General features: G+C 35.6%; 5 protein-coding genes across 6 annotated transcripts in view; 4 read left to right on the forward strand and 1 right to left on the reverse strand.

Moving 5' to 3' along the window:
* The window catches only part of LOC104265826 (monoglyceride lipase-like), a 4,511-nt gene extending 2,193 nt beyond the window's left edge, over nt 1-2,318 (forward strand). The window contains exons 5-8 of the mRNA XM_009860709.3: nt 120-230; nt 676-765; nt 1,063-1,275; nt 1,664-2,318. Of these exons, the coding sequence (XP_009859011.1) occupies nt 120-230; nt 676-765; nt 1,063-1,275; nt 1,664-1,774 (525 nt within the window). The 3' untranslated portion in view covers nt 1,775-2,318. The remainder of the gene's footprint in view (nt 1-119; nt 231-675; nt 766-1,062; nt 1,276-1,663) is intronic.
* Nucleotides 1-17,583, forward strand: part of LOC100182153 (GATOR complex protein WDR24-like) — a 20,133-nt gene extending 2,550 nt beyond the window's left edge. Inside the window, exons 2-13 of the mRNA XM_002130231.5 lie at nt 10,571-10,826; nt 11,316-11,525; nt 11,726-11,869; nt 12,216-12,353; nt 12,673-12,855; nt 13,121-13,858; nt 14,428-14,502; nt 14,781-14,860; nt 15,199-15,292; nt 15,690-15,970; nt 16,370-16,538; nt 16,862-17,583. Coding sequence (XP_002130267.2) covers nt 10,626-10,826; nt 11,316-11,525; nt 11,726-11,869; nt 12,216-12,353; nt 12,673-12,855; nt 13,121-13,858; nt 14,428-14,502; nt 14,781-14,860; nt 15,199-15,292; nt 15,690-15,970; nt 16,370-16,538; nt 16,862-17,164 — 2,616 coding nt within the window. The 5' untranslated portion in view covers nt 10,571-10,625 and the 3' untranslated portion in view covers nt 17,165-17,583. The remainder of the gene's footprint in view (nt 1-10,570; nt 10,827-11,315; nt 11,526-11,725; nt 11,870-12,215; nt 12,354-12,672; nt 12,856-13,120; nt 13,859-14,427; nt 14,503-14,780; nt 14,861-15,198; nt 15,293-15,689; nt 15,971-16,369; nt 16,539-16,861) is intronic.
* Nucleotides 3,659-9,768, forward strand: LOC101242185 (solute carrier family 22 member 5-like). Its single transcript, XM_004226174.4, has 11 exons — nt 3,659-4,003; nt 4,245-4,383; nt 4,681-4,748; nt 4,981-5,084; nt 5,349-5,503; nt 5,846-6,014; nt 6,494-6,727; nt 7,097-7,311; nt 8,014-8,196; nt 8,531-8,672; nt 8,963-9,768. Exons 1-11 carry the CDS (start codon nt 3,830-3,832, stop codon nt 9,069-9,071), a joined length of 1,692 nt encoding a protein of 563 aa, XP_004226222.2. The 5' UTR covers nt 3,659-3,829; the 3' UTR covers nt 9,072-9,768.
* A 234-nt stretch (nt 17,584-17,817) lies between the features above and the next one.
* On the forward strand, nt 17,818-22,030 carry LOC100184520 (protein fuzzy homolog). Its single transcript, XM_002130140.4, has 9 exons — nt 17,818-17,968; nt 18,301-18,429; nt 18,691-18,885; nt 19,067-19,159; nt 19,368-19,459; nt 19,658-19,786; nt 20,188-20,384; nt 20,770-21,018; nt 21,441-22,030. The coding sequence occupies exons 1-9, from the start codon at nt 17,902-17,904 to the stop codon at nt 21,685-21,687; spliced, it is 1,398 nt and encodes a 465-aa protein (XP_002130176.1). The 5' UTR covers nt 17,818-17,901; the 3' UTR covers nt 21,688-22,030.
* Nucleotides 22,031-22,110: 80 nt separating this feature from the next.
* Nucleotides 22,111-26,129, reverse strand: LOC100186912 (UPF0573 protein C2orf70 homolog A). Of its 2 annotated transcripts, XM_002130003.4 has the most exons (6): nt 26,062-26,129; nt 25,075-25,151; nt 24,612-24,747; nt 24,179-24,319; nt 23,849-23,961; nt 22,111-22,356 (listed from the first exon to the last, which is right to left on the reverse strand). In XM_002130003.4, exons 2-6 carry the CDS (start codon nt 25,146-25,148, stop codon nt 22,200-22,202), a joined length of 621 nt encoding a protein of 206 aa, XP_002130039.1. In that variant the 5' UTR covers nt 25,149-25,151; nt 26,062-26,129; the 3' UTR covers nt 22,111-22,199. The 2 variants fall into 2 exon arrangements, with proteins under 2 accessions (XP_002130039.1, XP_004226221.1); XM_004226173.4 differs by lacking the exons at nt 22,111-22,356; nt 26,062-26,129 and adding an exon at nt 22,869-23,675 and having other exon boundaries at nt 25,075-25,333.
* Between the last annotated feature and the right edge of the window lie 885 nt (nt 26,130-27,014).

Below are 27,014 nucleotides of genomic sequence, written 5' to 3' on the forward strand. Positions count from 1 at the left end.
TATATAAATATATATATTCCTATTATATATGTAATAGTTAAAATATACAGTGTTAAAAACTTGCCAAATATTTTTGTGTTTAACCTACTTACACATGACTATAAGTAGTTATCACGCAGGGAGGAGCATTAGCTGTACTTGCTGCACATGCAAAACCAACCTTGTTCAAAGGAGTTATTCTAGTTGGACCAATGTTGTTAATAGATCCTGGATTACAATCTTCATTCAGGGTAAGGGATTTGGGTTTGCATAATATGTTTGGCGCAGTGGCATAATCAACCACACAGTTACATACATTGTAATTAATAAGCTGGCAGGAGGTGTTGGAAACAAACCATTCATGTTGAACTTATAACGACTTTCGTTTTATGCTACGCTAAAAAAAAACAAGTCTTGGTAAATCAAAATAATATTAATACTTTTTTAGGTGATATGTTTAACCATCCTATATTGTAACACCACATACAGGTATTATACTGGTTGTTTGTATCTGTGGACAATTTTAGAAGAAAGCATATACTGTGATTGTAAACAACTTTGTATATTATGGTTTACTGTTAACAAAGTAATATGTTTTTGGCGTGTTTTTTAAACTTTGTAAAAATGAAAAAATCAGTTTATGTAGCAATACTTTATAGCAAGCAGTAAAAAAACTTTTTTGTCCTTTTTGTTCAGAGGGTCTTGGTAAAAATGGCTGCATATTTGCTGCCTAATGTTGTTCTAACTTCACTACCAGAATCAAGGGGTTCAAGGGACCAGGATGAGGTATGCTGTTGTATTTTTTTATAAACACAATGATTAGTTTATTGTTTTTTGTAGATTAGGTCATTTTCATTGAACTTTGTTTTATTTTATTATCATTGTACCAAGGTATATGTCAATCAAGGTGAAAAGGGGGGGGGGTGTTGTTGGCATGAAGGGTTTTTTTTTCTAAAAATGTTATGTTTTGGGAGTTTTGTATAGTTTTGTAAAATTAATGCCACTGCGAGAATTCGAATTTTTTTAATTCTAGGCAGAATAGTTTTGCAAAAAAAACTCTGATCCAAACTGATGTATTTGTAGATAAAAATTAGCCAAGAAGATCCGCTAAAAAGCTGTGATGTGAAAAGTGAAATGGCATTACAACTTCTACGCATTGGAGAGCAGTTAGAAGTAGTGATGCCACAATTTACGTGCCCATTCATTACCTTGCATGGTGGGGATGATTCCACATGCAGTGTTGAAGCATCAAAGTTGATACATAGGGTTGCTAAAAGCGAAGATAAAACTTTAAAGGTAGGATGTAGGAATGTATGATTCAGTACATTTCACTTGTTTACACTGCCGCACCAGGCAACTTAAGAAGTTTTACCATGGTGTCCTATTTCATACACCTCTTGTTTTCAACAACCTCTAAATGAATTGAATTTCAACAACCTCGAAAAAAAAATCTTTTCAACAACTGCTGAACGAATACTGTATTTTTTATTCATGATAACTGTATTGCAGCAATTACTGTTTTTGCTCAAAGGCACATACGTACACATATTAGTGGCTGCTCTAGGCTTTGAATAAAGTGTAACTTGTAACTGGACACAATGTCTATGAAACAGAACAACCGTGGTATTATGCCATTACCCAGCCACTCAAGGACAAATCAATTTACATTCATTCATTTTTCCAGATATATGAACTATGTCGTCATGATTTGGTCCATGAACTACAAGAAGATAGAATCAAATGTTTTACTGATATTCAGAATTGGCTGAAAGAAAGATTGCAACTCAATTCTTAGTAATCACACCATATTAATTATTTTATCTAATAAAATTTAGATTATTCTTATCTTTTATCAATTTCACTTCTAAAGTCCCAAGCATGAATATTAAATATACTGTTAATAAAGCGACATAAATGTTATTTATTTCCTAATTATACGATACCAAAAAATTACTCTACCGTTTAGTTTTCTTTACTTTTCCTCTCTAAGTAAATATTGATTGTATAGTACTATGTGGGATACCATTAACACTCAATACCATATTTCCTGATCGTGTTTTAAATAATTAACAACACTCTATCAGAGTCGCGGAGCTACAACTATACAATTCTGTGTCTGTAAATTTCCATTGGTTACTACCAAATGGGACTGAAATAAGATTGAAAAATATGTCCCATGTTACTCCACCCCACTATACTTCTGTTTCGTCACGTCAGCGTACCAAGCCGCAGCCTCCAAGTGACGTTTCAGTTCTACCTCTGTTTTGGTGCTGTAATCAATGTCTTGTGGTTGTTTTATCTTTTTTACTCCAAATCGAATTAAAGATTTCAAGAACGTGTTCAATTCGTATTGCAAGAGCTTTAAAGCGACCAAAGGAGTTTGGAATCATGTGTTTCTACTTGGATTTAACACGGACCTCCGCTAGCAAATCCAAAGGTAAGTATAAGAGCATGTTTGGTTTAACGCTAATGTAACCTGCTGTGAGCGCGTAAAAACAGAAACCGTATGTTAGTCGAACTGAACGCACATTAAATAAAACTTATTTCGTCTTTCCTGTCTCCATTACAAAGAACGGGAAAGTTTATCAAAGCGAACAAACTGATTTATGAATAAAAACATGATTTCGAACTATATATTCTTTTATAAATTCGTTGAAAACAGGCTGGTAGTTTACGGATAAAAAACTAACGTTTTTGATAAAAGGTTTGACCGGTAAACCATATAGTAGGGTGGGGGAAGATGGGACACCTTTTCATTCTATTTTCTTGTCGCATTTAGTAGTAAACGAAAAAATTTCAAAGAATTATGAAACCGTATTCTCACGACTCCCATAGACCGTTGTTATTTGTTTAAAACACGATCAGGGTATTAAAATAGTATGTGCTATAGGTGTCCCATCTTACTCCACCCTACTATATACTAACCATAGGCTACAATTATGTACGCTTAAATGTTCGACTAACAATTGCAAAGGTTGATCGATGTTTCTCTGATCGTGTTTGTTGTTTTGACATAAAACCGACAAAATATTCAATTTCTCATGTATGGTGTTTAGGAAACGGAAAGTTTGTGATCCAGACAAATCGCGCCTTGTCACGAAACGAACCGTTCCAAAATATCTGATGCACTCAACACAATTTTGTGCGCTAAATAACTCCTCGTGTGTTTTATTATATTTTATTAATTTTTTGTCAATTAATAAAGGAATGATAGTACTAATTCGTGGTATTACCAAAAACCGTCATCTATTTTGATTTTGGAAATATTTGGCAATATGTGCTTAAGTGTCCTATATCTTCCCCCATTGTACTATATCTACAAAGAGATCATAATTGAAATAAAGTTGTTGTTTTAACTTATCTGTAAAGAGCTGCAGTCAAAACTGTAGGTAAGTTTTTTTTGTATTAATTTAAGTTCGGCTAACGGTCAGGCGAATAATATCCGTGCACTCATACGCGAGGAATGGTCACGTGATCTGACTAGCATACTATTACACCAACACTCTATGGTTTATTGTATTCAGTTGTGTTGTGACGAGCGGTAGGCCGTTAGAAGACAGATTATTAAAGGAAATTCTGTAATAAACAGTGTGAGGAAAAATGGGATAACTTCAGCACATAATATCCAAATATCCTGATCGTGTTTAAATAAAATATATATTAATAACAACGGTCTATGAAAGTCGGGAGGATACGGTTTCATAATTCTTTGGATGTTCTTTGTTCACCACCAAAATGTAGCCTACGAGAAAACAGAATGAAAAGGTGTCCCCGTCTTCATCCACACCCTAATATAACCAATATACAAACACTTTGCCACATTTCAGCTGCAGCAGGCTAAAGTTTAGTCATGGAGTCAAACGAGTATGACACTGAGAATAAATCCAAAAAGAAACTGAGTTACTACAACAAGCGATTGCTTCTTCTGCTTTTATTTTCGAGCATTTCAAACCCGTATATAATGCTGCAAAGTGTTGTTCTACACTACCAACCACCTCTGCACTGCGACATAAGCGAAATTCAGGTTATTTATAAGTCGCTTTGATTACGGTAGCCTTTTATGTTTAATTATTTACAAGTAACGTAATAGAAATAGAAAACGTAGGTGTAAAATTTTCCCGGCAAACATATACTTGTTTTTGAAAACCACGCAATATCCTTTGCCATGGGTCTAATACAGACCCGTGCTATAAATTTTAGCCTTTCTGCCAAAACAAAATAATTGGATTTTGTTCAAAATAAATATACTATATGTGAATACGCAGGAAAATTTAAACAATCTGAACAAGAGTCATCTTAATGCAACTGTACCGTGGATTGAAGACAGTAATGGTGGCATTGTTAGAAGCTCATGTTCGATGTACAATGTTAGAAATAAAATGAATATTTCACTTATACAGTCAGGTATGGATAAAAACAAAATAAAATTTGTGTTATTGATATGATTGAGTTTCAGTCCGAAACGACCGTTTCCCGGTATAGGTCCAACAATTTTCCGATCCGCACGATCCTATTCAGAAAGCGTATGCATCCAGCCTGTCAAAGTAGAGACCGGAACGTATTTAACATAGGGCTGAACAAAAGGCAGTCTGTAGTATTTGTTCCTACCTTCTGCGCATGCGTACTAGCGTTGCGAGAAGGTGCAGTCGTTAGTATTAGCTTTTAAACGTTTCCATGTATTTCTTATCAACGAATATATAGGTAAAGATGATGCAGTACAATGTAAAAAGTTCCATTTCGAGGGAGTTGAAACATCGGCCACCACAGAGGTATAGTACTGTGGGGTAATATGGAACACCTTTAACACATAATATCCAATATGTTCTAATGGTATTTTAATCAGTTAACAACACTCTTTTAGATCACTCAGGCTACGCTTACATAACTCTTTAACTGTCCTTTGTTCACTACCAAATGAGACAAGAAAAGAGAAAAAAACTGTCGCATATTGTCCTTAGTTCAAATGTAGTTATAGAAAATTAAAACAATATTTCGTTTCAGTTTCAATTGGTGTGTGAAAACGCGTGGGTTCAGCCGTTGATGGTTTCTATTTATTTCGCCGGCAATCTCGTCGTTTCATTATTCGGCAGTTATTTATCAGACAGGTAAGCGATAAAAGAGATATTTTTCACCGGTGCCACACGGGTTTATGACACTGTAGAATAAGATACCGTTATCACCTATATCCCATATTTCCTAGTTTTGTTTTTAACAACCAACAGTGCTATTTTAGAGACGCGGGGTTACGATTGTATAATTCTGTAAATATTCTTTTAATTGTTTGCAAACACCTGTATTGTAACGAATACCGCAGCCTTATCATTCGAGAATAAAGCAGGATACATTTATCCATATGCACATGTATTCAGGTATGGACGAAAACCTATATTTCTCGTATTCACCTTCATTCAATGCTTGTCTTGTGTTATAATGAGCTTCAGTGAGAGTCTGATCACTTATGGTACAATGATGTTTCTTTCTGGCGGAGCAAACCTGATCAATTTTACGACAGCTGTTATTCTAGGTATTATAGAATTTTTATAGTTTGGATATGAGCTGGTCCTCAAATAATCACTAAAATATTTGCTAGACGTGGTAACTCATAAAAAAGGGCAAAGTGTCTATGAAACAGGAGAGCAATGCTGTAATGAAAGAACACGTATATAAGATACAAAATGTATCCAATAAGATATGATCTTTAAAAATATATATATTTTCTACTTTAGTTTTGTCATACTACCTGATCACTTTAGGTAAAAACATCGAAAACTTGTTTTATTAGGATACTTTTATTGTTTTAATTTCTTTTTATTTCCTAATCACTTTAACTAAAATCATCAAAAAAGTTTCTTTTTTAATCTTGCAGGGTGTGAGATTTTACCCCAGAGTCACCGATATTATGTTTATTTATTTCTGGAGCTTGGTTTTTCCATTGGTTACTTGACAGTACCAGCGAGTGCATATTTCTTGCGTGATTGGAGATGGTTCTTACGCTTCAGTGGAATGATCAATATTCTGTACATCCCATATTTCTGGTAAATACAAGAGAAAAACTCTAATGAGTGAGCACGTATAAAACTAATTAGCATAATATTAATTAACCCATCTACTACAACGGTCGACTAAACTCGACATGCTTCTGGTAAGCATAACACCATGTTATAGGCCATATAGTATAGTATAGGGTTTTTATTGACAAACTCCCTACAATGCTGACTGGTATTGTTGCCAACATGAGCGCATGTTTAATAATCGTAATACCGAGTTCTATAAATGTAATTGGTTTATTCTCACGTGGCCGAAAACGACAGTCGTTATAACACACGTGTTCTGTTTAATACACCTCCTGCCCGCTTACGAGTTACCACGTATGCAAATTTGTGTGTACTCGCGTAGAGTACTCGCTAACCCATAAGCGCTGGTACGAGATGCATGATGGCATCACGTACAATTTAAAACTATAGTAATGCTCCGCATTGTACACAAGGTAATATTAATGCTCCTAATTCTTAAGGTGGTTGGACGAGTCTCCAAAGTGGCTTCTTGCTACAGGTAAAATTCAAAGTGCGAAAAAGGTTTTCGCGAAAATTAGAAAAATAAACAAAGAATCACATACTGATACCACCAAGTCTGAACAAATTGAAAGTAGGAAAAAAATTGAAGCAATTTCAACCGTATGGAACACTATGCGGGAAATGTTAAAACATCCAAGCTTGATATGGAGACTGGTGGTAATAACATCTGGATGGTACGAGCATTCTTTATTTTACCAACTATTTTGGTATACTGTTTTTTTTTTGGTCACCTGTAGTAATGTGGGGTGAGATAGGATACCGTTAGCACATAATATCCCGTAATTCCTGATCGCGTTTACAACATTTAGAACGCGCTAATTCTGTAAATATTATTAGTTTACTACCAAATGGGACGTTAAAACTGAATAAAAACCTGTCCCATGTTACCCCACCCACTATATGTACCCCACTTAACAAGGCACTGTAGAGATCAATTGTATTATACCGTTATTATCCCACCAAACAAGCTTACATAAGATATTACGATGTTTTATCGTGTAATACGTCCTTATTCATTAATGCTATGCTCTCTTGTTTTCCAGGGCTGTTGTGAATGTTATGTATTATGCAATAGCGCTGAATACTAACAATCTTACTGGTGATCGCTTCCTGAATATGCTGTACGGTGGAATAGCAGAAATTGTCGGGGTGTTGTTATATTTCTTCGTTGTTTCCAAATGGGGATGCAGAGACTGCTACTGCGCAATCTTGTGTATAGGAGCTGTTGTACTTGCAGTAACACCACTGTTCGCACTATGTAAGTAAAAAGGTTTAATTGTGTGTATACGGGCAGTGTCATGTACATGTGACGTTTTACATGCACTTGTGTTAGATCGTTTTATTGTGCATACGCTTCTATAGTTATTTGTTTTCCTCTTCATAATCAAGGACGCAGTTTCTCTTGCGCTTCAGCGTAAGTTTTAATTTCTACAACTGTGATTTGTTTTTGTGTTGCGAAAGCAGCTTTAGGATTGCGTGGCCACGCGATTAGTTTTAAGGTAGGACGAGGCAGTTATTGCTTTGACCTATGATAAAAATCTGTTTACATTTATATCGTAACTGTAACTCAGTGAATTTGTGGGTGGTCTCGCAAAAGACGACTACAGTACAAACTGGGTCTTTAGGGACGCGTACTATTACCAAAAAATATTGTAAAAATGTGTTTCTTACTTTAAATAGCTATTATAAAAGGTCGATTGCATAAATATACTTACAAAATATACAGTACGGTGGGGGAAGATGGGACACCTTTTAACTCTATTTTCTCGTCCCATTTAGTAGTAAACAAAGAAAATTTAAAGAATTATAAAACTATATACTCACGACTTCTATAGACCGTTGTTAATTATTTAAAACACGATTGGAATACTTGGATACTATGTGCTAAAGAAGTCCCATCTTCCCCCGCCCTGTTATTTATGTTTGGGTTTGATTTTAATCGTTATGTGTTATATTATAGGGAATCCAGTCGTCGTTACAATATCGACCATGTTTTGTAAACTATGCACATCAATCTGCTTTAACATTATCTTTGTTTACACACCACAACTCTTCCCCACATGCATTCGCAACTTTGCTACCGGTATTTCATCGGCGGGTGGTAGAATCGGGAGTATTATATCTCCATTTGTTATGCATGCAGGTAAATAGAATATGTTTGTTTTTTTGAAAGTTTATGTATTTGTCAACTCTGTCCCAAACTCAACTTTAAAATCAACACATTTTATTTTTTTTATATATTTGCAAAAGGCATGATTTGAAGCTCGGTATTATTACTATGCTATATAAAGATAGTATGGGTTTGAACAAGACACATGTTAGAAAAAAAAAGATAGGCGACAATGACCTATAGAGTTCTGTATTTGTTGTTTTAAAATAGAATACTGCTGTAAAATCATAAGACATGCAGATACAGATAAAAATAAACGGAAAGATCTTAAATCAGTTAAAATTTTATCGCAACACTTGTAAACCAGGTGGATCAGGGAGTTCTGTTGTGCCTTCCATTGCAGTGGCCGTCGCTGCTTTGGGCTCAACAACGGCTGTGTTGTTTAGACTTCCTGCGATTCAAACCGAAAATTTGCCTCAAACCGTTGACGAAGCGCTTGCTATGAAAAGGTATTAAAACATTTGGTATATATTTTGTGTATTTGAAGTAAAATGGACTTAGATAAGAAATTCATTCTCTATTCCCGTCCCATTTGATAGTAAAAAGTTCATTTTTTACAGAGGTAGTCCTCGAAAATAGCGTTGTTAATTGTTCAAAATAGAATCAGGAAAAAAATTAGGTGCTAATGTTATCCCATCTTACCCTATACACTACTGCAAGCAAATATTATAAACGCCTGACGTTCTAATGAATTGTAAGTTAAATTTCAACTGAAATTAACCAACCGTTTTTCCACCAGTGTCTTCAGTATACCCTGCTTCAAAATAAGAGACGTCACAAATGCTGTTATTACAAATGACGAACAAAATGATCAAGATAATCAACGATTTCTGACTGCACGGATTTAAATAGATCGCTGCTGGTGCATTTTTGGTATACACGTATTCAGAATTATTTGCGCCATAGTTAATCCAGGCATTGTCAATATGTGTAGATTCTGCCAGGCGATACATTTATTGTGTTTGGTGCATGGTGTAGGACTGTTGATTATACACTAAGACAAAATATAAACTAGAAATATAGCTTCAGTTGCTAGCGTACAATATCCTTCGTTATACATCGAGTAAATTCAGCGTTGCTGTGCGGACGGATATGTGGCGGATATGTGTGAATTATTTTCGTGTATTGTTGCAGTTCGACCTAAATATCAATTGTTTCCTTTTTCTTGTTTCCTCCTGCTTCGTCCGCTTACTTAAACAAGAATGTAACTTAAACTAGAATGTAACTTGTTTAATTCCTTCGTCGTTGTGAAAACGACACTCCTTATAAAAAAGGTGTTTTGTATCATGCGCTTCATCGCCGCCTGAATTTCATTTATTTTAATCCGTTATTTTTTGTCATTTATATACCCATGTGGCTGTGTTGGAGATATTGTTGCATTTATAAGTCGATTTTTATTGTGCGGCGCAGTGGCTTAGTGAAAAGCGCGGAGGTTGCGGATTCAAGGTTCGCAAGTTGTAATTTTTGCATTTATGAATATGACAAACCAATACTAAACAAGATGTGTTATGCAGGTAATCGTTTGAATACATAATCCCATTAAAATTTGGGTAGTCGTGTATATGATGTTATCAAAACTAGTGTGTGTTTTGTTGAAACTCGACGCTTAGAGTGACGTCACATTACCCAATCACAATACTTCATTAATCAATGTCAACACTGCGGATACTTATCTCATGGGAGACTTTATTCTCATGAAAACAGACCCCCCGTCAAACGAGGTTAACGATACCCCGTTCAGGCCCAAATCGTCTCCCTTTTATCGTATGACGTCACACTGCTGTCACGTGATTCGGTCTGGTATATAATTCGCCCTTTCCTTAACACCATAACTAAAAAACGATAACGAGAACTGCCCAACTAACGCCGCTATCAGCACTGAGACCTCGAGGTCAGTTTAGGTGCATGGCGGGCTCTTACGAGTCAAGTAAGCTTTTGCAAGGTACTGTATCGTGAACCACTATTTATTACTACTACAGTAGATATAGCCAAAGAGATTGGTTTTAATCTCTTTGGATATAGCACCCCGCTAAAGCCTGCATATAAAGTCGGATAGGGAGTTATTCAACCCAACCAGCAAACCTGTTTATTCAGTGGGGGCTACATTTCCTTTCGTTGTAAAATACGTAATAGCGAATTGCCTTTCTTTCAATATGTCCATATATTATAGCTCTCTCTTGTTCGTTAATATTTCATTTGGCAACACATTTTTCAAATGTTTTTTTTTGATTTCTGTCAAAATTACAGATTAGTGTTTCGCACATAGTAGATATCATATATATAACTGTTTTGCAAATAGATATCATATATTGGTTTCGCAGCAGAATCATGACAGAATGGATTTTAGAGTGGTAGATTTCGTTAGAAATGAAACTAAGATATTTACCGATTCAGATTTAAATATGGAGCCACCTGGAAACTCTAACATGGCATTAGCCAAATACACAACAAGTGTTAATGTTGGAAGTGCTATAAATGCATTGAGCTTGTGCCAAAACAGCAACAAAATTGTGGTCGCTGGCAGGGCGTTGCTGAAGATTTACGAAGCAGAACCACAAAATCAATTAAAAGAAATTGCAAACTTGCACATGGGTAGAAAACAGGTGAAATTTTTATGATGCATGTGTTTTAACTGGTCACCAGCAGCAGAATTGCCATGTGAAAGGTAGCATAACTATAAAAACCAAATATAAAAATAAGTAAATGTTGTTTCTATATTTCGTTCATCAGAAAGGGAATCAGATGTTTATAGTATTTCATACAACCCTATGAATTTTATGTTTTTCGTTCAACACAGTGGTGCAATGGTTAGCATGCCTGCTTTTAGTTTTACCAGAGAGGTTATGCGATCAAGGCTTGCCGTTGTTACCATTGTAGGCGTATGTGTTTCTAGGCAAGACACTTAACGCTAATTGCTCTAACTCGGTTTCTAATGGGTTCTTGAATTGTCAGCTATATTATATAAAAAATTCAATCATTATAATTTAAGCGCTGGTGTCCTGTTTCATTTGCCTCGTGCCAGCTTACAAATTACCACATATATAACTTTGTGAATATATATATATAATTGTTATTTTTTGGTCTTTTCGCAGGGGCTTAATATGAGTAGCTCTGATGTAGTGTGGAGTTCAAAGGATGAAAATCTAATCGCAACAGCTGCAACAAACGGAGCTATCGTGGTGTGGGACTTGAATGCTGTGGGTCGAAACAAGCAACTTGCTGTGCTGTCAGATCATAGACGAACTGTCACAAAAATCTCAATTCATCCAAAAGAGTCCACTCGCTTACTCAGTGGTTCTCAGGTAGTATTTCTATCTATGTGTATAAACTGTTGCTGCTCAAAAATATGAAGAATATTTACAGAATTATAAAACCCCACAACTACCATAGACTGCTGTAAACTGTTCAAAAACTAATCAGGTTATTCGGAATTTTGGATATTATGTGTTAAAGGTGTCCCATCTTTCTACAGTACTATATGTCAACGTTTGTATTTTAACAGGACTGTACAATGAGAATGTTTGATCTGCGTAAAAAAGAAAGTACTGGAATGTTTCAAAGTAAAGCAGATGGTGTTAGGAGCGTGGAGTTCAGTCCATTTCATTATTTCATGTTTGCCGCTAGTTTTGATAATGGGAGTGTTCAAGTGAGTGTAAACAAGGATAATGGAGTAAATAAGCCCCTAATACTGCATGTTTTAACTTACTGGTATGTTGTGAAACTTGTAAAAAAAAAATTTTTTTAATGGCTTTGGAAATGTTTAATGTAAAATTCAGGTCTTTAAATACAATAAAAAAACAAAAATGTATGTGTTAGAATGTGTGTACATTGTTTAAACTTTTTTTTATTATATTATACTTTTATTATATAAATTCCTCTATTAAAAAAAATCTTCTTTTAGATTAATTAATAAAAATGTATTTCTTAATTTTATATGTATATATATATAGATATATATATATATGTATATATATATATATATGTATAAACAGATTTGGGATTATCGTCAAAGCAAAACCTATCTCAGTCAGTTCCTTGCACACAAAGGCTCGGTATACACACTTAACTGGCATCCAGATGAAGATGAAAGGAATAAGATTGCTACAGGAGGGAGGGATAATATTGTTAAGGTAGAGTTGAATGAAATTTAATTGTTTACCTTTGCATTGTGGGAAAATGTGTAACCACGTATGTAACTTTGTTGATGATTGTTTTTATGTATGGCTGAATTAAGACACAATTAAGACAACCCATTAGTGTGCACTGTAGGAGAAATTGCCGTTAACTGTCTTGCTTAAGATATACACCTACAATGGTAGCAGTGACCAGCCTTGAACCAATAACCTCAGGGTAAAGGTAGGCACGCTAACCACTTTACCACTGCTGCGATTTTCGACAAAAAAAGACAAAAAAATGGTAGACAAGTAAAGTATTTCACTTTCTACCTAGGTATGGGAAACAGGTACTTCTCACAACAAACAGATTTCCAATATTCCGACATCTACCTCAGTTTCTGCAGTTAGATGGCGTCCTTCTCACAAGGATCAGTTAGCCACTGTATCTATGATGTTGGACTTCAGTGTAAATGTGTGGGATCTTCGCAGAAGATTTGTACCTTACGCTTATTTTGAGGTAAATATTAGGTGCTGGTAAAGAATCCTTCCCCTATATTATCTGCTAAACGTAAACTCATATAACCACCAGCCCCTACCTATAAATAACCCCTAACTAGATCAAATTATAAGACTGAGGTACACCACCAATTCAAATAGGGTTAATGGGCCAAATCTCGCCTAAACCCAAACAGGGTAATACTTGTTTTTAAAATCAAAAAAACAAAAAACAAATTATTTAAATTAAAAAATCTTTCTTTTTCAATAAAATAAGAATATTTTAGGAGCACAATGATGTGACAACCGGAATTGCTTGGAAACAAAATGATCCAGAAGTTTTATTTTCATGTTCAAAAGACGGAACACTAGTGATGCATGCTATGCAGGATGCAATTCAACCTTGGAAAAAAATCAAAACTAGAGGATTAGACGTTGGTTCACGAGGGCTAGTTCTTTTTGCTGGTGAAGACTCAAATATCCCAGCAAGGGCTCAGAGTCCTACAGGCTCGGGGCAAAATAAGTTGCCAGGACTTTTTGGTTGGGGTGTCGGCAAGCAAGATCCAGAATGGGCGGGTTCTGCTCCTGCCTCACCTACAGCAAATAATCACCAGCTACAGTTGTTTTTACACGCTCGTTCGCATCTCAATTCTTTCACCAACAATTCTACGCTGAAAACTCACGATAGTACGCAAGAAATAAACCAGACTTCGCAGACTATGGATGAAATCATATCCGAAACATTTGTAGATGATGGTTTTGTTTATGCTGCAAAGCATTATCTACTTAATGGTCCAGAAAACGATATGTCATTTCGTAAACTGTGTGAGCATAACTCTAATGTGGCTGCCAAGTTGGGTGAATTTAGCGTATCTCGTGTATGGTTAATACTGGCAGAGTTCTACAATAGTGTTGTTTTGCTAAAACAGAAAATGACGTCCAATTTTTTTCCTGTGCCCAAAACATGTTCAGATGCAACACTTGATGGAACAAAAAGAACGGAAAATGAAACAAAAAGAAATTCGGTAAGTAATAATACTTTTAATATAAACCAATTATCATTATCTTAAGCTCCTATTCATGCACTCCTATAGTTATTATGTGCTTTGCTGTTTTAGGCCGGGTCATTTAGCTAAATAACTATAGTTAGTACATTAATCAGTTATTAGGACTTGACTACATAAAATTACTCATTTAGTTGACTTAATTTTTCACACGTACTGTTCAGCGCATGTTTGGTTAAAAAGATAGCCTACCTGCACTATATTGAGTTTAACAGCCACGTTTTGAACCATACCTCTTTCCACACCCTTTTATCCATAACGTATTTTAAGGACTGTCATTTTGCTGTTAAGTCCCCTTTATTCGTTTTTTAAATAATATGATTTTTGCTATCGTTTCGAAGAGGTAAATATAAAGTTATAATATTGTGTATTTATCTTAATAAGATTACAAAACACTGTTGTCATTTTATTGGAATCACTGTTGGGTGTTGAGTTAATGGGCCAAATTTGGCCTAAATCCCAAAACAAGAACCTCACCCACATAAAATAGAATGTTTGAATCATCAAAATAACATCCAAGATAATTTTAGGATGAAGTTAGCAGTCCTCACGTTCAAAGTGTTGATCCGGACTCTGAGTTTCAGTCGGATGAAGGAAGACTTGAGGTAATGGGTTGACCAAATTATTAACCATACACAATATAAAATAAATAAGCACCCATAAAGTTGTCCAAATTATCATGCACATAATAAATAAATTATAATAATCAAAAATAGTAATAGGTCGTCTGAATTATCAACTAACGCAATTTAAATAGTCACCAGCAAAGTATAACATACATGGTAAGCTGGCACGAGGTGTGTGAAATAAAACGCCTCTCAGTCATGATATAACGACTGTCGTTTCCGGCCATGCGAGGGTAAAATCAGTTACATTTATTCAGGTGGAAGATTATCTCACAGATATTGCAAGAGGACGACACTCGGAACCAGACTTTTATATTTCTGATGATGAAAATGGCCTGTAAGTGTTAAGTATAACGTGGTGGCAAAGTGGAAGCATACCTGGCTTATGCCCAGAGTAATGCTGTCATTGCCCCCCTAACACATGCAAATAATTCGCATTGAAGTATAAACCGTTAATGAGTTACTTATTATCTGTCCTTGACAGAGTAAATTAAGACATTATAACACAAGTACCTTAAAACTCATATTGTAGAGTTATCACTTGTAAATTGCCTCTAAATAGTTATTAAGAATGTAACTTTGGGGTTGGTTGTTTTCTTATGTTTATTCTGTATTTTCACACTATTTTAATAGTTTTAAAGGGCTCCCTATTAAGCAACTATGTTTTAATATTAGATGGGGTGGTGCTACTTCAGATGCAGACTTCATGTATACACAAGAATGGTCATTAATGGGAAGGGTACCCACTGAAGCTTTTGAAAAGAAAGAGGTAAGCTGCATGGCTTATCACTGCTACCATTGTGGGTATATGTGTATAAAGTTGTTAGCGCGCCTGCCTTTACCCAGAGGTAATGGGTTCAAAGTTTGTCGCTGCTACCATAGTGGGTATGTGTTCTTGGGCAAAACACTTAACCGCAATTGATTCAACCCAGTGACCACTAATGGGTTGTCCAATTTATCAGCCATACATAAAAAAAGGGGGAAAAATCACCTACAAAATAACATACATGGTAACTCGTAAGCTGGCACGAGGTGTACACCGTTGTTATGACCTGTAGATGGATGAAGTGCTCACATCTTAACTAAAGGATATATAAGTGACTTTCCACGTTAATTTTATTAACTTGGTTATTAGGCTTTAAAAAAGTATTTTCCCAATTGCACAGGACCTTGACAATGAAGCGATTGCTTTATTCGGTCATATAGATGCTCCGTCAGGCATGACCAATGACTCTGAAGCCCCAAAACAGAAAATCATCACGCCCCACGGGGGAAGATGGTACGAAACACAAACCTCAACCCAAGACTCATCTTCCCCCCCAACACCAACTTCCATGGATCAGAACTCTGATCCTCTCGCAACAGGAAAGAAACTATCAGTAAAACCATCCGTGTGGCCTCTTCCTTTAGATGATATTCGGAATCAAACAACTGTAGAGGAGTTAAGGTAAGATCGTAGTACACTTGAGTCCATAGATGATAGACCGAAACTTTTTAAAATCTAGGGGAATAAATAATTGTTATATAATTGAACCTATATGCGCAAAGTTTTTATAACACGAATGAAGAGACCGTTTTTATAACACGAATGTTCTGCTTCATACATCTTGTGCCAGCTTAGGAATTAGGTAACTTTTTTGACCACTGGTTTGGAGTAATTGCCGCTAAATGTCCTGCTCAAAGACACACATCACCACAATGTTGGCATTGACGAGCCTTGAACCCACAACCTTTGGTTTACCACTGTGCCACGGCATCAGACCGGTAACATATGTGTGCATTCTAGATATGGTAGATTTGTGCATTTTTATCATCATGTCAATGTAACTATTTTTACCTTAACTAGATACCTTGCTGAAAGTGGTGATGTACAAACCCCGGTTTCAATCCTGGTAGCAATCTCATCCTACCCCACTAATGTTACGTTAGAAATACCAGAAGCAGAGGCCGAACACTGGTTTAACTCGTACCTTGATCTACTGTTTAAACATGAACTATTTGTACAACATGCAGAGGTATGGTATTGCGTTATAACTTATCCGAGGTGTTTGGGGTCATTAAATTTATAACAACAGTATCCTATTTAAGGGTTTACAAACTTTTTTGCTTGCAATCGCTCTAAAAATGTTTTCGCAAACATTAATGGTTAACAGTATGATATATGCAGTATTTCATACAGTGTTTTAATGTCTCTTGTTTTACTGATAATTCCCTTCGTTTCGTTCTTTAAACAGCTTGATAACATGATCTTTGCTATCGTTTTTTGATAAAAAAAGTTTTTTTTATAAAAGAGCATACGCTATGTTTAAAAACCAATCATTTAATGTAAATATTGCAGGTAATCAAGTTAAGCCGACTCCCGTCAATTAGAATGCTTTCATCATCTTCCACCATACATACAAGCTGTAAGGTGTGTCAACGCAGGATGCCAAACTCTTGCTCATGGTCATGTGACCATAGATCTAAACCGGACCACAAGTCACCAGTGCTTTGTTTTTTATGTAAAAAAGTTGTCAAAACACTTTATTTATATTGTCAAACATGTTCATTTGGTGGCCACTTACAGTGCATGCAGTCTTGGACTAAGTTGTCTAAGGAGAAAAATATTCAAACTGAACGCTGTTCTAACCACTGTGTGTAGAACCATTCTTGGTTCACATATTTATTTGTAGCTTTATTATCTTCATTACAAAACCAGGAGGCATTTACAGAGTTTGGTCTTTCATAATACAAAGCACAATACCAGAGAGTTTCTAATTATGAAAATATTCAAAACAAATTTGGTACACATAGGTTTGACATAATTTTGTCTTTTTGTTTCTTTGTCACTACTGTTCAGTTTCCGTCATAAATGTTCCTTTCTCACTAATAACTTTCAGTTACTTTCTGTGCTTGATTTTTGTTAAAAAATATAATTTTTTCGCACAAGGTAAAGTAATAAGCACGCACCAGTCGAAATACTTTCCTCAACAACATTTTGCTAAATTTCTTTACTTTTTTATAATTGTTACTGCTTTGTCATTGTATGTTCTTTCCATAAAAGCAAAATATGTTCTGAAAGTATGTTTTATTGATAATGGACAGAGTTGATTTTGCACCAAGACCCAGAATGCAGGAATTTGGTTAGCAGTTTGCTGTCACTTTAATCAGATACGTTTTCTGATTTTACAAGTGTTGTGGTAAATACAAAATCAGGTTTGGTAATTTCCTAAGGCTGGTCCTCTTGTGTCCATAAATCACGAATCAAAAGTTTGTTTTCTAAAGATAAAACTTATTTGGCATCACTGGCCTGTGATGTTGTAGCTAAGGATTCTGCCAGAATGTAAGTGGTTGTGTTTTGGGGGATTTTATATAACAGTGTTTCGTTAGTTTTGAATTATGGCTGAACATATTTTATGTATTACTGCAAGTGGTGGGATACCATTGCTCACAAGAACAAAACCGGGTAAGTTTACGGTTCCTGTTGCTAAACTAGTTTTACTGTTGCTTTGACCTATGCCATACGCCTATAGTAAAGTGGGTTGGGCCGTTTGGGTAAGGTGGTACAGGATTTGTCGCTGTTACCATTCTTGGCCTCTGTATCCTTGGAAAAGACAATTAACAGTAATTGCTCCAAAAGTGGTAACTTATTAGGGGGCATGAGGTGTATAACACAAAACACCCATCGGCCGTCGTTGCCCCTTCATGCAAGGGTAATTCATTTACGCTACCCTCCGGCCTCCACCCTTTTATAAATTCCCAAATACACCTTGTTATTAACACTACATTATATTACAGGATGTTCCCCTCTATCTTTCCCCGTAGTTGGAGCACTAAACGGAGTTCACATGTTCGCTGCAAACAGAGACGTAAAATTGTTGAGCACTTTAACGGGAAACAAACGAATTGTGTGGAAAGTTTTCCAAGGTTAATATTCTTTATTTATTGCAAAGTTGTTATTTCTTCTAAAAAACTTTTTTTTTGTCTCGTATACTTGTGAATGATTTTTATTTTTTACCTTTTAATACAGATAGTAGATTGCTATTGTTCCTTCATTGGATTAAAAAACGTGAATAAATGGCACTTTAAAACATGTGACAAAATGGGACAGTCACTGAAAAATTTACAGTAACATAAAAGTGAATATTTTAAACAAAAATGTAAAGTTTTTATTTTTTTTCAATACAGATAGCATTGTCTTGATTGCTATTGTTCCATCATTGGATGCAAAGATGTGCGGGAAGAGCAATCCTGATGATGAGGAAGAGCAAGATGCTGCTTTTATCCTCCAAGATTCCTCTCGTAACTCCTCATCTACAATTACAGACGCTCACATTTCGAGACTGCTCGAAAATGTTTTTCATTCTCTTGTTTTTCTGACAGGTTTGGTCAAATTAAAGTTTTTTGGAACAAGAGTTTTATTATTAAAAAAACTTAAAATAAAGATCCCAAAAAAGATTATATTCTATGTGGGTGAAGTACTTGTCGGAGGCTTACGATTTAAGCCAGATTTGCCTCTTGTTATTGTCATAACTATTATTAAATTAGATTTTTGCTCTTGTAGGACTGCAAGAACTCACCAATATTCAAAACGTTGATCGTTTAAAAAAGGATCTGAGATCTTGTAACAGTTTAATCGACACATATTTGGACACAAGTAAGAACAACTATTTATTTATTCTCTTCTTGTTTTATTCAATCTGATTCTTCTGCATTCATTCACAAAGTAACATACATGGTAACTCATAAGCTGGCACAAGGTGTATAAAACAGAACACCCGTGTTATAATGACCACGCAAGGATAAAGTAAGTTACATTCATTCATTCATTCATTCAGACTGGTAATGTTTATGCTACAAAACAGGTGAAAAGCAAAAGCAACCACAATTTGAAATGTTTGGTGATCTAACTCAATGTGTAGATGTTATGCTACATGAAGATTCAAAACTTCTAGAGGTATTATTATTAATATATGGGACGAGAAAAAAAAATAAATGAGACAAAAATTTGTTTGGAAAATAAATTTACATTTTTTAACCAGAAGAACAATTATAATTAACTAATACATACAATTTGTATAATGCCAAACCCAATTTGTATAAAAACAATTCCTTTAATGGCGAACTTTAGTTTCAATTCTAACTTTTCCTGCAGGAACATTTAACAGCATTTGCTGAAGCAGCAGACAGCACATACGGTTGTTTGGTGAATAACGGGCAAGTAGTTTGTGCTACAGCTAAGTGGTGGCTGCTTACTGGGTTGGAACTTGCTTTACTTAGTAGGGTAAGTTTTATAGAATTCATTGTAAACATACAATATAGTTCTATAAGTATAATTTGTTTACTATCAAAAAACAACTATTTATAGTACTGGTGAAAATATGGGATACAGTTAGCACATCTATAACCGTTCTTTTTGTGTACGGCCAAATTGGATTGGAAAATATTTTAAAATATTTGCCATCATTCTTACCCCACCCTACTATTTTATAACTCTGTTTATCAACACACAATAAAATATGTTATAGTTTTAAACTGCTACTCTAACTTGACCTAAAAAATTGCTTTACAAAATGGACAAAAAAACATAATCAAGCATGACTCTTGCCATTTTATCTAATTAGTGACGCACATCATATATATATATATATAATATATATTCAATTTAAAATAAATGTTACACAGCTTATCAACACATTGTCCTCGTCCATCACGTCATGTGACATACCCATATACTTACCCCACAGTAGCCCCAATATTGCACATCGTCTGCTTGTGTTCACCCTCGTGTCAGGGGTGGGGGTAAAAAGTGGGGTAAGGGTGTGTGTATTGTGCGGACCCCAACCCAGCTTAACACAAGTGCAGGAAACTTTACTAGAAAGGTAATTGCAATGTTATAATGAATAAATAATCGTAACTTGCTTTATCCTCTGGTGGTGGGGCAACGACATTCAATATAGCACGTGTGCTCTGTTTCATACACTTTGTGGCCACTTTAAAAGTTACCACATATGTAACTTTGTGTATGATTGTTTTCACTGTATGGCTGATAATTTAGACAACCCATTAGTGACCGCTGGGTTGAAACAATTGCCATTAAGTGTCTTGCCCAAACATACATACGCCCACAATAGTAGCAGCGACGAGCCTTCAAACCCATTACCTTTAGGTTAGAGACGGCTAATCACTGTTCCACGGTGCAGGACAAACATTAAATACTAAAAATATCAAAAGATATCAAAAACATAAAAATAAACATCTTTGTAGTTTCTGGAGATCTGCAATGAACACCCTACAACGATGCGCTCACTCACACACAATACCTGACCCCCTAATTCAAACCTTACCCTCGCCCCTTCTCGGCTTCCTATTGATCGATACTGAAAACCGACGATGCGTGTCGTTGATGAGGCCCTCAAGTGGTGATGCGGATCACATGAGCAGGAGGAAACAACAGAAGAACGAAGAGAAGTTTGAATCTTCTTGGATCTTTGGAAAACTGACGGAATTTTACAAGTAAGATGTGTGGGTGGTGTTTGGCCTAAAAAAACGAGCGTAAAATAATAAATACGTATTCTATATGGGAGAGGTCCTGCAGCGCGATACTGCGTGTCATGAGATCTGGGATTAAGGCTCCAGTTTTTTCCTGCTTCAACAAAGATGTAAAATTGTGTGATATATGAATGTAAATGTGTCTCCCAGTCAGATGAAATTTTAGCAGTTAGTCGGATGAGCTTGTGTTTGTACTTTAATTGTGAATGATTGGAAAGAGGGAAAACACTCACTGTGTCACTTATTTTGGTTGGCTGTTCTGTAATTATTTTATTTTTAAATTTCTCTTTTGTTATTATTATAATTTTGATTCCGACAAGTGATCTATGCATGCGTAGTAGTTTAATATCCCCAAAAACCTGAACTAAACAGTTCCCGAATCATAGATTCGTCGTTGGAACATCGTTACCGTTGCCCGAAACGATAGAAGACGAGCCATACCCTGATACTATACACGATAGTAGCCATATCGGGTTATGTCATTACCGCTGCTTAAAACGGCACAAAGCGTTCGCTTTAGTGAGGTCACAGTACCAATTGTTTGCCGTTTATTCTAACACTGCTCCTACCTTCGCTTTGCAAGGGTTAACTAATCAAGCTATGGACGTTTTACTGAAGGACCGGTTACTATAGGCGTGGCAGACAGATAGTGGGTGGGGTAAGATGGGACATTTTTTATTTTCTTTTCTCGTCCCATTTGTTAGTAAACAAAGAATATTTACAGAATTATATAACAATATCTCCGCGATTAAAAATTTGTTGAATGTTAAAAACATGATCTGGAAATATGGGATTTGGGTGCTAACAGTATCCCGTCTTACCCCAACGTCACCGTGTTACGAGTAGTTGTTTATGATTTACTGCAGTAAAGAGCGTATTCTTGTTTCTAAACTGAGTCCTATTTTAGCTGTACCAGTAGTACCATAGTACATTGCATGTTCGTTATAATTATCAAATAAAAATCTATTTTAGAGTATTTTTTGACCTTTTAAACCTCTTTACTTTTCATAAAAAATCACCAAAATTTTGCTGACCAAATAAATGTAAGCACTTTACATAATGGAGGCAATTTACTTTTGATAAAACGATTAACAATTGAATCTGAATCTCAATGGCAAAGTTAACATGGGGTTGCAATCTTAAAATTAGCGCTTCTCGAAATGCACGTCACGCATAGCACGATCACGCACGCTTGAGTTTGGATAAAATCGTTGACGCATCAGCCACGTACGCGTATGTGCGTCAGTTACGTCTTGTAAATCGACATCCACGTTTCTCTGCAAACCGCTCTTGTCTGGCAATCTGTAAGTCAAGTTTAAATTAAAAGTTTTTAAGGTACTACTGTATATGTTGATATAACTACACGGGTATGACAACCACCACGGAAAGTGGTTAGCATGCCTGTCTCTAGTAGACGGTTAAGGTGACTGTACACAGTATTCGCAATTCGTCCATTTTGTCTATTTTTTCCGGATTTCGCTGTCGCATGCGGAATTGGACACGGGTTTGCATACGGCTTCGCATGCGAATTCGCACCCCGGATACTGTCTACAGCCACCTTTAGGCTCGACGCTACTTTTGTGGGCGTTTGTGACACCCAAGAACTTACAGACGTAACCTAATAGCGCGGACGAGACGTATAAAGTAGAAAACCGGCATGACAATGTCAGTTCCGTAACACTAGAATAAATACGTGTATTTTTTTTCTGAGGAAAAGTTGAGTTATATATTTTGTAACTAGATTTTGTATTTTGTTCTTTACTTTTACATTTTGTAACGTAAGTTAGTAATTTGTGTTGAATAAGTATAGGCTGTTCAGTACATATACAAACTGGTTGCAATTAAGTTCGGTTTCGTATTTTACCTTTAAAGACATTTTGAAGTATATTTTGTGAAATTAACTATTAGCCCCTAAAACGTACCGTTTATTTACGAATGTGTTCGTAACTTACTGCTGTTGAGAATTCCGTCGTTAAGAAACACAAATACAATAAAGCACGTGCACGATTAGTATTAATATAAATATGTACACATCAAACTGATAAAATAATTTGTTCACGCCAAACTTAAATGAAACAAAATGTTAAAATTAAAAAGCACAAAGACCAAACGAATTTTAGAACACGTAACGCGGAAAAGCATATTACACAGTACACGAATACAGCACAAAATTATGACACAACACAAAACCGTGCAAACTAAATGGAAAATAACATACAAATCAACACAGTGTGTGATGTACAAATTAAAGCATGTGTATAGTAGGATGGGGTAAAATCGAACATGTTTCCATTTTTTTTTTGTTGTTCGGGAGTAAACAAAGAATTTTCGTAGAACTATATAACCGTAGCTCCGCGATTCTTAAAGAGCGTTGTTAATTGTTTAAAACACGATCAGGAAATTTGGAATTTAGGTGCTAACGGTATCCAAGTTTACCCCAAAGAACTAAATACAAATTAATGCAAGCATGTATGTTCGTTACATAGGATTAATAAGTCAATTTCGATGTTCCCTCGCGGTAAAACATGCAAACGTGTTTTTGGTTCTTGACGCGCGGTGGCGCCATAGAGTCGGGCAATGTGACATTTCGGTGTTGTTGCTGCCATGGGTACTTGTTGTTACTGTTATGTTAAATCAAGAAAAATTAAAAGTAGTGCAAATGAAAATCAAATAATTAAATAACAAAATTCAAAACCAAATAAACAATTTTTTTATCTGCACACTCACCAGTGGAAATTGAGTAACACAATACAAATAAAAACGTCAAAATTTTACTGTACTGCCTTTTACTCACATTCCGGGTAGGTCAACGAATCTCTTGTCTGCCTTCACAGGAATGACAAAGAAGTTTTGACCGGGCACTGTCCCCGTTTTATCTCGGTAGGAGTTCCGGTGTGCTTGCGACATCTAGTGAGTAAATTTAACAAAAAACACACAATCACGTTAGGTCAAAAATACGTTTTTGTAGACATATCTATTGGGTATGCTGCACAAAAATTATATATACCCATTTTGACTATTGTTAATCATATGCTGTTTTAGCCAGAAACATATTTTTTATAGGGTTTGTTATAATTTAAACTTGGTTACTGTTTAGCTTTCGCATCAAATACGATTCACTTACATTGTCAAAACCCTCTAACTCCTTTGTTCTGTCATAATCGAGATTGAATCGACTCCACGTTGGTGTAGTTCGGTATTTTTCTCTTGTCCTTGCCCGGTTACCAAGCACTAACGACGGGTCATACGTGTATATAGTAGGGAACTGTGGGTGCGTATAAGTTTAGGGTCGCTAATTCCGAGTGATTTTAGAACTTATAGTACAATGGGGTAAGATGGGATGCCATTAGTAGTACTTATATCGCGTGGCCAGAAAACGACAGGCGTTTAACACTAGTGTTCTGTTTCAAACATCCCGTGTCCGCATACAAATTACCACGTTGCTTTGTGGGTAATTATTTTATTTTTTTATCTATGGCTGATAATTTGGTCAGCCCATTAGTGACCACCAAAATAAACATTTTTTAGTTGCCAAATAGTTGTGTATTGTTTCTTACCTCGCCACCTTTTGCACTGTACGGCGATCTGCTTGTATTCAGTGTTGCCGAACGGAAGTCTTGGAAATACTTTAACGTTGCGTTGCCATATGTGTCACCATACTTGTACATAAGATTGGGAACATACCCACGATAGCTGTAATAAAGTAAATAAGAATGCATAGCAGTGTTTTCAAACCGTTTTATGTGACCGCTGTTACTCTCAGTACAAAGTCAAAATATATAAAATTGGGAACACCAATTTTAGGATTTACAGTAGGCTTAAGTAAGATGGGACACCTTTTCATTCTCTTTCTCGTCCATTTTGGTATATTGAGCACAAACATTCAAAGAATTATAAAACCGTATCCTCACGACTCCCATAGACCGCTGTTAATTGTTTAAAACACGATTAGGGTATTTGGATATTATGTGCTAAAGGTGTCCCATGTTTTACCACCTTACTATATGAGTATTTACTTACCCTGGCATAATAGACGGTGGAACATAGGTGGCATTATGTGTTGTTACCAACGTCCCAGCACTTCGTGATGCCATGTTCTAAATACCAAGCAATACTAATATTTATATGTATTCTAAACGTAGATTTTATTATTTAAACCCAAAATTTCTACATAGGTGCATATTTTTATAAATTTCAACGTAATCCTAGACGCTTTACTGGTTGCCTATAGTAACCTCATATAGTGTACACAGCTGCAAAGCTATCCTATTTAAAACATGGTATGCATCTTGAACCTTTATATAAAACATTACATATTCTGAAATGGTTCGTAAGAATTATAAATTTATTATCTATACGTTATCCTATAAAATGTATTTCTATACCTCCACTGTGTATAGTATATAAACCATATAGTCCTGTTTAAAAACGTTAAACACCCTGAACTTCTATATAAAACATTACACATTCTCAAATAGTCCTAAAAAGATTGAAATTCATTATTTATTCTATATCCTATTCACTATCCTACTGCCAGCGGTCACGATATACAAGTGCGGATCGTCCGATATTATTACACGACACCAAACAAAACACTGGCCCTCCCCCGCTACTAAGTTACATATAATATTCACTTTCTACGCTCTGCGTATGACCTTACAAAAGCCGCCACTCGACAAAGAAATCTGAGCGCTTTTGTTCTCCTGGTTCTATTATTGTGTAAAGAGCCTCTCCGAATGGTATTTACACAACTGTCTAGGTTTAGGAAAAAACATTCTCGCGAGGTGGCACTAGAGAACTGTTTTGTCCACATTGCTGCGTTGCAAAGTTTGTGTAAAATGCAAGATTCTTTATTTTACCCATCTCCAGTCGTTTTTAAATAAAAAAAAGTACAAAATTGTAGAAAAATTAAAATTACATTCAGTTATACTATTATAACCGAGTAAATTTAAACATAAGCTCTATATAAATTAATTTTATGCTATTTTAGATATTAAAGTTACTTACCTATTCTGCTTTAAACACACGGTGCGTTACTTTTTGTAAAAATAAAATAAAAATATAAAACAGGTATATTTTTTCATGACTTCATCACAAATGAGCTATTATGACGTCATATAGTGACAGATTAATTGATGTTATTGGGCAGATAAGTCTTATAATTTAGCGTTGCATCACACGGTAAACCTAAATTGGGCTTCCCGTTTTAACTCAATTTCTCGTCAATAACATTTTAATGCCTTAAAACGGCAAAACAACAGTGCGGTACAAAAACCGTGTTTTTCAAAACAGAGTCGCTAATTTCGCATAATCCTCCGAAAACCCCACGAATTTTGAATTGAAAGTCTGTTCTTTGGCGGAAATTCGTTATCCGATGACGTCAGTCGGACTGGTGCGGGCTTTCAGCTGGCAACCTGATCCGATACCGTTGCCCGCGTACGTGAGCGAACTTCGAACGGTTTTAAATCGCCGGTAATACGTATGTCGTAATGTACCAAGTATATGCCTTATATAATAACAATGTAAAATTCGAGTTAGCGGTTTTAGGGCTAAGAACAATTGCACTCTGTGTATACATGTCGATGTCCAATATAGAAAGTATTGCTTAAAATATCTACATGTGCATAATTTTAGCAGACCGCCTTATATGCGGAAAACTATGATTCATTTTTTATAATTATTTTAAAATTTGAATTTTGCAAAAAAAGTTCCTGAAGATTCATACTAACTTTAATATAGGTTTAAATATTAGCATTAAAACACAAGTTAAGGTTGTTTTTTTACTAACATACATTATAACCCTTCGTTTAAAGTCCGGCTCAAAAGTAATACCTGATTGCCTAAGGCGTTAATGTATTTATAATTTTCGTGCACCGGTTCAATCGAGACGCTATTCTACGTACGAAGTTGCCGTACTTGCGTCATTTGAGTCTATTTTCGATGTCACTGTTTAGTTTACA

This window comes from Ciona intestinalis, chromosome 7 (assembly GCF_000224145.3).
Source record: "Ciona intestinalis chromosome 7, KH, whole genome shotgun sequence".
NCBI classification, from domain to species: domain Eukaryota; kingdom Metazoa; phylum Chordata; class Ascidiacea; order Phlebobranchia; family Cionidae; genus Ciona; species Ciona intestinalis.

Bases quoted from the DNA above. Each gene is read 5' to 3' on its own strand.
- LOC100186912 (XM_002130003.4), bottom strand. From the start codon at position 25,148: ATGGCATCACGAAGTGCTGGGACGTTGGTAACAACACATAATGCCACC. The intron at 24,748-25,074 runs GTAAGTAAATAC...ACTTTATTACAG, and splicing joins CCACCGTCTATTATGCCAGG to CTATCGTGGGTATGTTCCCA. The intron at 22,357-23,848 runs GTGAGTAAAAGG...CTTGACTTACAG, and splicing joins TTCGTTGACCTACCCGGAAT to ATTGCCAGACAAGAGCGGTT.
- LOC100184520 (XM_002130140.4), top strand. From the start codon at position 17,902: ATGGCTGAACATATTTTATGTATTACTGCAAGTGGTGGGATACCATTG. The intron at 19,160-19,367 runs GTAAGAACAACT...GCTACAAAACAG, and splicing joins CGACACATATTTGGACACAA to GTGAAAAGCAAAAGCAACCA. The intron at 21,019-21,440 runs GTAAGATGTGTG...CCCGAATCATAG, and splicing joins AAACTGACGGAATTTTACAA to ATTCGTCGTTGGAACATCGT.
- LOC101242185 (XM_004226174.4), top strand. From the start codon at position 3,830: ATGGAGTCAAACGAGTATGACACTGAGAATAAATCCAAAAAGAAACTG. The intron at 6,015-6,493 runs GTAAATACAAGA...CTAATTCTTAAG, and splicing joins CTGTACATCCCATATTTCTG to GTGGTTGGACGAGTCTCCAA. The intron at 8,673-8,962 runs GTATTAAAACAT...TTTTTCCACCAG, and splicing joins GAAGCGCTTGCTATGAAAAG to TGTCTTCAGTATACCCTGCT.